This window comes from Orycteropus afer, unplaced genomic scaffold, assembly GCF_000298275.1.
Source record: "Orycteropus afer afer isolate SDZICR_OR568_19922 unplaced genomic scaffold, OryAfe1.0 scaffold00207, whole genome shotgun sequence".
In the NCBI taxonomy this organism is placed as follows: domain Eukaryota; kingdom Metazoa; phylum Chordata; class Mammalia; order Tubulidentata; family Orycteropodidae; genus Orycteropus; species Orycteropus afer.
The window spans coordinates 1,522,054-1,533,979 of record NW_006921794.1 but is presented as its reverse complement, the minus strand read 5'-3'; the positions used below and the strand labels follow the sequence as shown (position 1 = coordinate 1,533,979).

Genomic DNA, 11,926 nt, shown 5'->3' with positions numbered 1-11,926 from the left:
GGTTCAAACTCACCAGCCACTCCTCGGAAGGAAGGTTGGGCAATCCTACTTCCGTAATGATACTGCCTCGGAAACCCAAGGAGGGGTCGTTATGAGTCGGGGCCGACTTGACGGCACATAACAACAACATATTACAACCAGCTTTTACCATATACTGTTAATAATGTTTTGTATTGATAGAGTGGTTTTTGCTTTTCAAACATTTTATATAATTTATACCAATGGATGTCATAGGTACCTATTGGTATAATTTGTAGATATAAAAACCATATATCTATATTTACAGATATCAAATTATGTGATTTTGTTTTAACCTCTGCTACCTCTGTCCTTCCTCATGACTGACATAAACACAAGTCCTTACATATCAGGATTCTGTTACTTTAATGTGAATTTTAGAATATGGTCTCAGGACTCAGCAAGGAACAGTTAAAATACTTTATGATATTGACTATGAATATACAAATTCCTTGATGTGAATTTATAGGCTATTTTCTCCTATAACTAAATATAATTAATGCTGTAGTGTATCTCAAATTATCTATGATTAATACTTTTACCACCTTTGGTATGATTTTTCATGACTCAAACCAAACCAAACCCATTGTCATCAAGTTGATGGGTTTCCAAGGCCATAAATCTTTACAGAAGTAGACTGCCTCATCTTCTTCCCGTGGGGCAGCTGGTGGGTTTGCACCACTGACCTTTTTTCATGACAGAGCATATTTAAAAAGATAAGTTCTCTGTTCTTAGTATGTAAATAATGAACATATCCCTATTTGGGGGAGGGTAGGGGCTTAAAGTATAATTTGTTGTTCAAGTAATAAATAATCTTTATTTTTATGAGTTTGTCTTGTTTTCTCTGAACTTTATTCATAGTTTGAAAGAGTAAGCTGTACGTATTGATTGTGTACTGTGTCTTTTTGTTTTACAGGTTTCTGTAGAGCAACCTTTTCGTTCTGTGTTAGTCCTCTACTGGTTTTTGTGAACTCCAAGAGTGGAGATAATCAGGGAGTAAAGTTCCTTCGTCGGTTCAAACAGTTGCTAAATCCAGCGCAGGTGTTTGATTTAATGAATGGAGGTCCTTATTTAGGGTAATTGATGATTGATAAATTTTGTTTGAATGAAATCTAGCTCTAAGCAGAAGATGGGTCTGGTGTTTTTTAGCTAATGAAAATTATAGATTCATCCAAACATCTCTTTGTTGATTTTCCCACTTCCATCCTTTGTAAATCTTTCATTATAAATTTTTATGGCTTTTTTTTTGATCCTTGCATAACATTCTTATGTTCCCCAAATTCCAAAACTGGTTTAGAAAATATTTTAGACTATATCCTACATCCAGCAATGCCTAATCAGTTGCTTAGCTCTAAGTTGAATTCGTGTAAGTACAGAACTATAGAATGACATTAGAGAATTGTTCACACAGAAGTCTATTGACTTATATATAATACAGACAATCAGTTAATTTGACCATACAAGTCAAAAGCACAGTTACTCTCTCCTGAGTCTAAAGGCAGTTCAGTCAAGGATTTCTCTCATTCTCATAAATGCCAAAGAACTGCTTTTGCCAACTGTCTTTTTCAGAATATTATTATATTACGTTATGTTATATTATGGGAGCTCTGGTAGCATAGTGGCTAAGGCACTTGACTGCTAACCAGAAGGCTGGCGGTTCAAACCCACCAGCCACTCCTCGGAAGGAAGGTTGGGCAATCCTACTTCCGTAGTGATACTGCCTCGGAAACCCAAGGAGGGGTCGCAATGAGTCAGGGCTGACTCGACGGCACATAGCAACAACAACAACATGTTATATTATAGTGTAGTATATATTCAGCTATATTATATAACTTAGAATTTTGTGATGGAACCTTATATAGTATTTTCATTGAGGGAAGACATGCCTTGAAGCACCTTTAATACATTTTTATTGTATGATTGTTTTTAATCATGTACGTTGTAGTATTTACATCTGTTGCCTTTAACTCTTATGCTCTTCCTAGTGTCTTCCTGTGCCTTGACCCTTTTGTGCTAACTTCTCCTTACTGTATATTGCCTTTCCCTTCCCTCAAGTTAGTATGTGTCTGCCTCTAGTAGTTTCCCCTCCCACGCTGGTAACCATCAAAGAATGTTTCTTTGTGTAACTATAACCTTTTCTTAACTTTTTAAATAATGGTCTCTTAATATTGTTCTTCAGCGTAATGTCCTCCATGTTCATCTATGTTACGATTTTTCTTGAAGAGGTGATACTGTTATCTGTACCAGGGACAGTCTCTATATGATTTGCCTAAGCCCACTCAGTTTTTCTCTTGTGTACCCAGTGATACCTTGAAGCTTGAATAGAGAAGTAGGAAATGTGGAATTTTAGATGCCAGTGCCTGAGAAGGCATTTTGTGCTTTTTGCTCTAAAAAAAATTAAAAAATTCTATAATGTTCTAGGTGAAAGTTTACATAGCAAATGAGTTTCCCACTTAACAATTTTTATACAGATTTTCTGTGACATTGATTACAGTTTTCACAGTGTGTCAGCATTGTTATTATTTGCTTTCTGTTTGCTCTGTTTCCATTGATCTGGCTTCCCTTCCTCTCCTTGCCTTCTCATCTTTGCTTTTGGGTAAAGATTGACTGTTTGGTCTCATTCAATTGATTGTTTAAGGGAGCACACTACTCATGGAAGATATTGTTTATTTTAAACCAGTCTTTTGTTTGGCTGAAAGATGAACTCCAGGAGTAGTGTCAGTGCCAAGTTCAAAGGATATATCAGGGCGACAGTGTTGGAGGTTCCTCCAGGCTTCACTGGTCTAGTAGGTTTGGTCTTTTAAGGAATTTGAATTTTGTTCTACATTTTTGCCTCATTCTATCCATGACATTCTATTGTGTCCCTGGATAGAATGGTCAGTAATGGTTGCTAGGCATCATCTGGTCTCAGGTTAGAAGAGGCCGTGGTTCATGTGGACAATTAGTCCTGTGGGTTAGTTTCTTTGTGTTTGGTTTCCTTCATTATCTTTGGCTCCAGGTGATAAAACCCACTGCTGTTGAGTGGATTCCGACTCATAGCAATCCTATGGGAAAGAGTAGAACTGCCCTGTAGGATTTCCAAGGCTGTAAATCTGAGTAGTGACTAAATTTTATCTTAGATGGTCATGCATAAACTTTTAAGACCCCAGATGCTACTCATCAAACTAGGGTATAAAACATTATCTTTATGAACTAAGTTATGCCAATTGACTAAGTTGTTCCATGAGACTGTGGTTCTAAGCCCTTTAACTCAGTAAACCAAAGTGTTTGGATATGTATAAGAAGTCTCCATAACTGTGTCCCATGTGCTTTATTACATATATGGATATATGTTGAGCACAAATGTACATGTATATGTACACATATGCCTACAAATACACATATGCGAACAGTTGCATGTTCTTGCATATGCCCTCCTATACACATACATGTAACCACACAATTTTTTGGTTATTATTATTGTTATAAAATTTTGTATGTTACAGCATTTAATACAATTGTCCCTCTTTCTTGTATACTTTTACCTTGGTCAAGTTGTGCAGACCTCACCCATACTTGGTATTGCTTTTCCTATCACCAAAAATAACAGGTGTCAACTATCTAGAAAATGACTTCCCATGCTTCCTCTTCTCATCCCTGGTAATCATCAAAGAATGTTGTTTTCTGTATGTGTATCTATCCTTGACTTTTTATAATAGTAGAACCATAATGGACTTACTTTACTCAACATATTGTCCTCCAGATTCATCTGTGTTATGTTTCACAGATTCCTCATTATTCCTTTTTTTTTTAAGTGTTGTTGTGAAATGGGTGCAAATTTACAAAGCTGATATGTTTTACATGCAAGAGTTCATACACATTTTGTTTCGTGACATTGATCACGGACACTGCAATGGAACAACTACTCCTCCCACCTTATCTGTAGTTGTATAGTATCCTATTGTATGCATGTTCTACATTTTGTTTATCTGTTTGTTTGTTGATGGGCACTTAGGTTCTTTCTGTCTTTTTGCTATTATGAATAATGCTACCGTGAAAACTTTAAAGAAGTCGAAAAGAATGGCATCCATTTAAGTTAAACAAAAATGAAATAAAAGAAGCCAGTGTTTTAAGCAATGCAGTAAATGTAACAATCAAAGATTCTACCAAAGAGTATATATACATAGTTGTGCATGTGTCTGTTTGTGTCACTGCTCTTATATCTCTTGGATAAATACCTAGGAAAGATTGCTAGATCATAAGGTATTTCTATTTCTAGCTTGTTAAAGGAAGTGCCATACCACTTTCCATAGTGGTTGTACCATTTTGCAGTCCCATTGACAGTGTATAGGAATTGTAGGCTTATACACACAGCCTCACCAGTATTTGTTGTTTTCTGCACACAGCCTCACCAGCATTTGTTGTTTTCTGGTTTTTTTTGATCGTTGCCGTTTTGATTATACAATGTGATACTTTCCTCTGTCTTCTCATTTTCTCCCCTTCAATCTCGTTTTGTGCCTGCCATTCCTTTTGTCCCATTAGGATCTTCCTTTCTATTGTCATTACCCTTCTGGTCATGAGGGCCAACTTCTTTATGTCCAGCATCTTCGTGCTACTTGGATATCCCTTCTTTTCCTCTGCTTGGTTCCTAGCATTTCCTCATGAAGCTTTTCTTCTCATGTTCATTGTCTCTTCCAATCCTCAGTAGCTTCCCTTCCCTTTTTATCTAGCACATCATTTTATAATCCTTCCTGGTTCTATTACTTTATGTTCTTGATACGTATTTCCCACATTCATCCTCTAAGATTCCAAGGACCTCCTTTTGTAAAACTTCATGAATTTGTCCCCGTAATTTTTTTTTTCAAGATTTATCTACAGTATGTGAAGTGTGCAAAGGTCCATTCAGAAGGTGGGATGTGTCAGTAATTGAGATGAGGAAAGATACATGTAAAAAAATTGTCCTGAGAGAATCAGGAAAAGAGAGGCAGAAAAAAAAGCAAGTTGGGAGGACTAAAAGCAACACATTGGCAAGGCTTGGCGAGTCTCTGTAGGAATAGCCTTGAGTACCACTCAGTAACATCAGTATCCTAGGCTGCCAGTCCCTGGCTGTTCTTAGGGAGATAAGATACCTTTCAAATGGGAAGAGACAAATTACTACTTTTAGTTTTCTTTCTTTGTTTCTGCTTCTTTTTTGTTTTCTCATTTCTTACTTCCCTTTTCCTTCTAATTTTATCTCCATTTCTACTTATAATTCCTTTGTCTTTGTTATCATTAAGTAGTGGACTTGAGTTAAAAACTGCCCTTGAATAAATTTTTATGGCATAGCTAATATGTAAATAGGAGAGCTCATGTTCAATGGGAATATAAGCACCAATAAATGTACCCCCCAAAAAATATTTTTTGGTACATTTATTGATGCAGAATAACAAAAAAATTGAGGAAAATATTTGATTTTTATTTATACTAACATGAAATATGTTTTACTTTCAGTTTAAGATTATTTCAGAAGTTTGACAATTTCCGGATTCTTGTTTGTGGAGGAGATGGAAGTGTAGGTTGGGTTTTGTCAGAAATTGATAAGCTCAACTTGATCAAACAGGCAAGTGTTAATCTTTGTATTTGTGGTAACTTTAATGCATGCTATGCTAACATAATTCCTTGCAGAGAGGTGCAGAGATGTAATAGGCCCTATGTCTCTACTTGTCTGAAGCCTCTCCTGTGTTCTCTTTCAGTGTAAGGTGGGTGTATTGCCTTTGGGTACAGGAAATGACCTTGCTCGGGTCCTTGGCTGGGGAGGTTCGTATGATGATGACACACAACTTCCTCAGATCCTGGAGAAGTTGGAGCGAGCCAGTACCAAAATGTTAGACAGGTAAAGTGAACTTTTTCCTAAAATTGGCTTGAAAGTGGCATGCTAAATTTTTTTTTTTTTAATTTTATTGTGATCTGGGTGAAAGTTTACAGAGCAAATTCATTTTTCATGTAGTAGTTCATACCCACTTTGTCTCATGACATTGACTGCAATTTCCCACAATGCAGCCACTCTCCTCCCACTTCCTCCCCATAGTTACTTCTTCCCTGTGGCCTTTGCTCTCGTGCACTATAGCCTCCTGAACTGTGTCCCTGTATATACACAGCCCTTCTGTTTTCCCATGATTGATCTCTCCAAGGAGTGTATCTACCTAATGTAAATGTTCAGCTCACATACCTGACTTTCATTTGGCTGGAAGCCACAAGGGTGGGCTGAATTCCAGACCTGACGGGCAGCTAGAGGCCATAGTCTCAGGAGTTCCAGGCTCTATCAGACTAGCAAACCTCTCATCTCCCCCTTTTTTTTAATTTTGAATTTTGTTCCACATTGTTCTTCCACTCTATCCAGGATCTCCTAATAGATCCTCCTCCGAGTAGTTTACAATTGTAGCTGGGCACCATCTACTTGTGGTCTCATAGTTGTATAGGCTGAGGATGGCATGGTATACTGGTCCCTTGGACTAATTGTTTCCATGCATCTTTGGTTTTCTTCATTCTTCTTTGCTCTGGATGAGGAGAGACCCATCATTGCCTCTAGACGGGCTGCTTATAAGCTTTTAAGATCCCAGTCGCTGCTTGCCAAAGTAGGATATGGAATAATATTTCAATGTTTTTGTATAGTACGTTATATCAATTGAGCTTGATGTCCCCTGTGACCATGGTCCCAAGACCACAGGTAGCTGGCTGTAGCCAAGAAGAGACAGGACCTTGTCCCTTGCCAGATCTACTATGTAAAAACATTTTTAAAAAAATAATTATGATTCATTTTGTTTTATACTATCTTATGGGTAATATTATTTGTACTTCAGGTCTTAGCATGATTTATTGATGAAGAGAATGTACTGTAAACCAGTTAATCTTTTAAAATATGTTTTAATTGTGGTAACTATACATGGAACAAAATATTTGCCATTCACATGTACGAGTCAGTGACATTGTGTTCATCATGTTGTGAAGCCATTACCCTTGTCCATTTGCAGAATTTTCCATCACTCTTAACAGAAGCTCAGCATCCCCTAAGCAGTGGTCTCCCTTCCCCCCTAAACTTTACTGATTGTAAGCCCCATGAAGGCAAACACTTCCTGGCCTTGTCCACTGTTTCCTCCCTAAGGCCTAGAACAGAGCCGGACACTCAGTAGACATTCTGAGTAGACATTCAGTAAATGTGGTTTTTGAAAGAATGAATGAATTGAAACAAAAACTGAGACAGCCATCCTAATAAATTCATTATTTTAAAGGTAGAAGCCTAGGTATGTTGATACTAAATACTTTTAATTCCTATTCAGGTCAGAAAGCTAAATAGTTACTTTGTGTGTTGGGGTTTCTGATGAATATAATAAGTATGGCCCCATTATCTTTTGAGTTCAGAAAAGCTATAAAGACATACAAACTTTAGGATTGTTAGAATATCTCTTAATTATACATAATTAAGAATGAATTGACCCAACTAAACACTAAATACTGAAGAAGAGAAATAATCCTTTCCCAGGCCTAGAGAAGTATTAGGAAGATAACTTCATAAAAGAACTACCACTGAGTTTCTGCTATCCTTGATCAAATGTCAACTGCTTTCTCTCTGAATCCCTGATACGTAAAAAAGAAATAGCAGTGTGTGTCCCCTGAGTATTAGGAGGAGGTGTTTAAAATTTGGGTAAAGTGAACAACAGGACTCAGTTAATAGTGACTGCACCACCACCATCCATAAGTAGTAGACAAATGTCAGAAAATATCATTATCAATTTGAACCAGCATGTATCAGCCCAACTTTGATAGGATTAGCCATCTGTGGAGCTCTTCCCCCAAATAACCAAAATCTCATCAGGGAGCTGCCAATCTGAAATGTAATGACTCTAAAATGAGCTATAATCTAATTAATTGTAACCTTGCCTGACATGAAATAATGGTGTAATGGTTGATTCTTTTACTGACAGGACACCATTATTTAAAAAGAGAGTTAAGCAGTAGAGAATTTCTCTGTTTAATCATAACTGCATGAGGGGGGTACCCTGGGAGTTTGGCACATGTATAGTGGGAAGCTGGAGTCAGTCCATCTTTAAAAGAGCCTGCATGTGATTTCCTTTAAAACCATTCAATTCTGTGCTTACTAAACAGCAAGGGGCATTTTAATGGTTTCTTTGGTGCAAATTTAAATTCCATTTCCACTGCATCCTAGGAAGTGCTGCCAAGCTGTCTCCTCTCCTCTGCCCTGCATGTGTGCTTGTCTGGTGTGTGTTAGAGAAAATACCTTCTCCAGGTGGTTTACGCCCCTGTGGTGGAATTTCTTGATGTGGACTTGCAAGAAAACACACACAGTACAATCAAAAGGGATTTATTATTGGTTGATAATAGTTCACTATTAGGAGGTCTACGTCCATAGTGATACTGCCTTGGAAACCCAAGGAGTGGTCGCTATGAGTCGGGTCCGACTCGACGGCACATAACAACAACAACAACAACATGAGGCGCTCTGGTAGCGTAGTGCCTAAGGCACTCGACTGCTAACCAGAAGGCTGGCGGTTTAAACCCACCAGCCACTCCTTGGAAGGAAGGTTCAGTAATCTATTGCCTCAGAAACCCAAGGAGGGGTCGCTATGAGTCGGGTCCAACTTAACAGCACATAACAACAATAGTTCACTATTAGAAAATAAGAATATTTTGTGTGTTTTTTGGTGTGTGTTTTATTTACCAATTCAGAAATATTGGGTGGTGCAAACAATTAAACACATCAGCTGCAGCTCACATCATTTGGTGGCTTGAGTCCACCCAGAGCTTCCTCAGAAGAAAGGCCTGGTGTTCTCCCTCCAAAATATCAGCACTGAAAACTGGATGGAGCACAGTTCTACTCTGATACACATAGGGTGGTAGCCATGAGTTGGAGTTGATGTGACACAAGTGGTTTTTACTGGTTTTATTTGTAACAAACAGGTGAAAAAAAAATCTTTAAAAATATTTCATATTATATAAGCTTTTTAATATATATTAGTTTACTTGAACTTCCAAACAATGTTAGATGACTAAGAAAAGCGTTATTGGATCTGTTTTAAAAAGATGAAAATTGAGCCTTGTAGAGACAATGTGAGTAAGAATGACTAGTATATTTTGTCTGCCTGGCCTTTCAAGTTGCTTTACTCAGTGCATCATCTCATTTAATCAGTACAATCCTAGAGTTATCTTATGTTATCATCACTCTTTTACAGATAAAAAGGCTCCGGTGCTTTTTACATTGTCCAAGTCATATAGCTGATTAGTGGTAGAACTGGTGCTCTAGACCAGAACCCAGACCCAGTTCCAGGGTGTTTCCTCAACTTTGCAGTCTCTCCCCTTTAACATTAATACTTATCAGATGGGGCCCTTACTTTCCAGCCTCTAACTCTGCTTAGCTGGTACCAACATGCCTCTTTTCCTTACTCATACTGCAACTTTCTCCTGTTTCTTCAGCTCAGATATTTCCTGCCCTGGGGGAAGGTACAGCATGGAAGGTGCCAAGAAGCTTGGGATTTCTTTCCCCTTTCATTGACTGTCCTTTGACCTGAAAATTGTTTCCATTTATAAGGCACTTGATGTTTATGCTTCCAATTGTAGTTTTCCCTATTTGGATACTTAACAAAGGCTAATTATATTGCCGTACTGTGGTGGTTAGTCATAATGTGGTGGCTTGCATGTTGCTATGAGACTGGAGGATATGCCACTGATATTTCAAATACCAGCAGGGTCACCCATGGTGGACAGGTTTCAGCAGAGCTGCCAGACTAAGACTAACTCGGAAGAAGGAAGGGGCCATCCACTTCTCAGAGAACTGGCCAGTGAAACCTTATGGATAACAGTGAAGCTCTGCTAAATTACTGGAAAACTTTATGAATAGCACTGAATCATTATCCAATATAGAGCTGGAAGATGAGTTCCTCAGGTCAGAAGGCACTCAAAATATGACCGGGGAACAGCTGCCTCCTCAGAGTAGAGTCGACCTTCATGACATGGATGGAATAGAGCTTTCGGGACATCCATTTGCTGATGTGGCATGACTCAAAATGGGAAGAAACAGCTACAAACAGCCATTAATAATCTGAGCATAGAATTATGAAGTATGAATCTGGGAAAATTGAAAGTGGTCAAAAATGAAATGGAGCACATAAAGATCAATATCTTAGGCATTGTTGTTGTTGTTGTTGTTGTTATGTGCCATCGAGTCAGCCCCGACTCATAGCGACCCCTCCTTGGGTTTCCGAGGCAGTATCACTACGGAAGTAGGATGGCCCAACCTTCTTTCCGAGGAGTGGCCGGTGGGTTTGAACCACCAGCCTTCTGGTTAGCAGTCAAGTGCCTTAGGCACTATGCTATCAGAGCTCCAATCTTAGGCATTAGTGAACTGAAATGGACTGGTTTGGCCATTTTGAATCAGACAACCATATGATCTACTATGCAGAGAATGACAAACTGAAGAAGAATGGTGTGGCGTTCACTGTCATAAAAAATGCTTCAAGATCTGTCCTGCGGTACAGTGTTGTCAATGATAGGATAATATCCATATGCCTATAAGGAAAACCAGTTAATCCTGCTACTATTCAAATTTATTTACCAACCACCACAGCCAAAGATGAGGAAATTAAAGATTTTAACAACTTCTGCAGTCTGAAATTGACGAAACATGAAATAAAGATGTGCTGATTATTACTGGTGATTGGAATGCAAAAGTTGTAAACAAAGAAGAATTAGCATTAGTTGGAAAGCATGGCCTTGGTGATAAAAATGACACTGGAGATCACATGATAGAATTTTACAAGACCAACGTCTTATTCATTGCAAATGCCTTTTCTTGACAACATAAACAGCAGCTATACATGTGGACTTTGCCAGGTGGAATACACAAAATCCAATTGACTACATCTGTGGAAAGAAGCAATGAAGAAGTTCAGTATCTTCAGCCAAAACAAAGCTAGGAGCTGACTGTGAAACAGACCATCAACTGCTCATATGCAAGTTCAAATTGAAGCTGAAGACAATTAAAAGAAGTCCACGACAGCCAAAATAGTACCTTAATTATATCTCACCTGAATTTCGAGACCATCTAAAGAATTGATTTGTTGCACTGAACACTAGTGACCAAAAACCAGACGAATTATGGGATGACATCAAGAACATCATCCATGAAGAAAGCAAAAGGTCATTAGAAAGGCAGGAAAGAAGAAAAGACCGAAATGGATATCAGAAGAGACTCTGAAACTTGCCCTTGAATGGAGAGTAGCTAAGACGAATGGAAGAAATGACAAGATAAAAGAGCTGAACAGAAGATTTCAGAGAGCATCTCTGGAACACAAAGTAAATTATTATAATGAAATGTCCAAAGACCTGGTGTTAGAAAACCAAAAGGGAAGAACATGCTTGACATTTCTCAAGCTGAAAGAACTGAAAAAAAAAAAAAAAAATCAAGCCTCAAGTGGCAGTATTGGAAGATTCTATGGACAAAAGTCAGTCACAGAGATCCAGGTGAAGAGAGGGAACCCAGACATGCCCAAAGCAGCAGGGTGGGAGAGCAGGAGAAAGGAGATTAAAAGGCCCTGGAACTGGGACAGAGGAGCAGTCAGCTGCAGGGATCCAGGTGAGGAGGGGAAATCCAGGCACGCCCAAAGCAGCAGGGCGGAGGAGCGGGAGAAAGGGGATTAAAAGGCCAGGAACTGGGACAGAGGAGCAGTCAGCCACAGGGATCCAGGTGAGGAGAGGGAACCCAGGCACGCTCAAAGCAGCAGGGCATGAGAGCGGGAGAAAGGGGATTAAAAGGCTCAGGAACCGGGAGAGAGGAACAGTCAGCTGCAGGGATCCAGGTGAGGAGAGGGAACTCAGGCACGCCCAAAGCAGCAGAGCGAGAGAAAGGGGATTAAAAGGCCCAGGAACCAGGACAGAG

At 38.9% G+C, this 11,926-nt stretch overlaps 1 protein-coding gene across 1 annotated transcript in view; it reads left to right on the top strand.

The window, feature by feature from the left end:
- DGKH (diacylglycerol kinase eta) overlaps window positions 1-11,926 on the top strand; it is a 314,831-nt gene that overhangs the window by 209,466 nt on the left and 93,439 nt on the right. Inside the window, exons 9-11 of the mRNA XM_007948176.1 lie at window positions 935-1,094; window positions 5,488-5,596; window positions 5,730-5,869. Coding sequence (XP_007946367.1) covers window positions 935-1,094; window positions 5,488-5,596; window positions 5,730-5,869 — 409 coding nt within the window. The remainder of the gene's footprint in view (window positions 1-934; window positions 1,095-5,487; window positions 5,597-5,729; window positions 5,870-11,926) is intronic.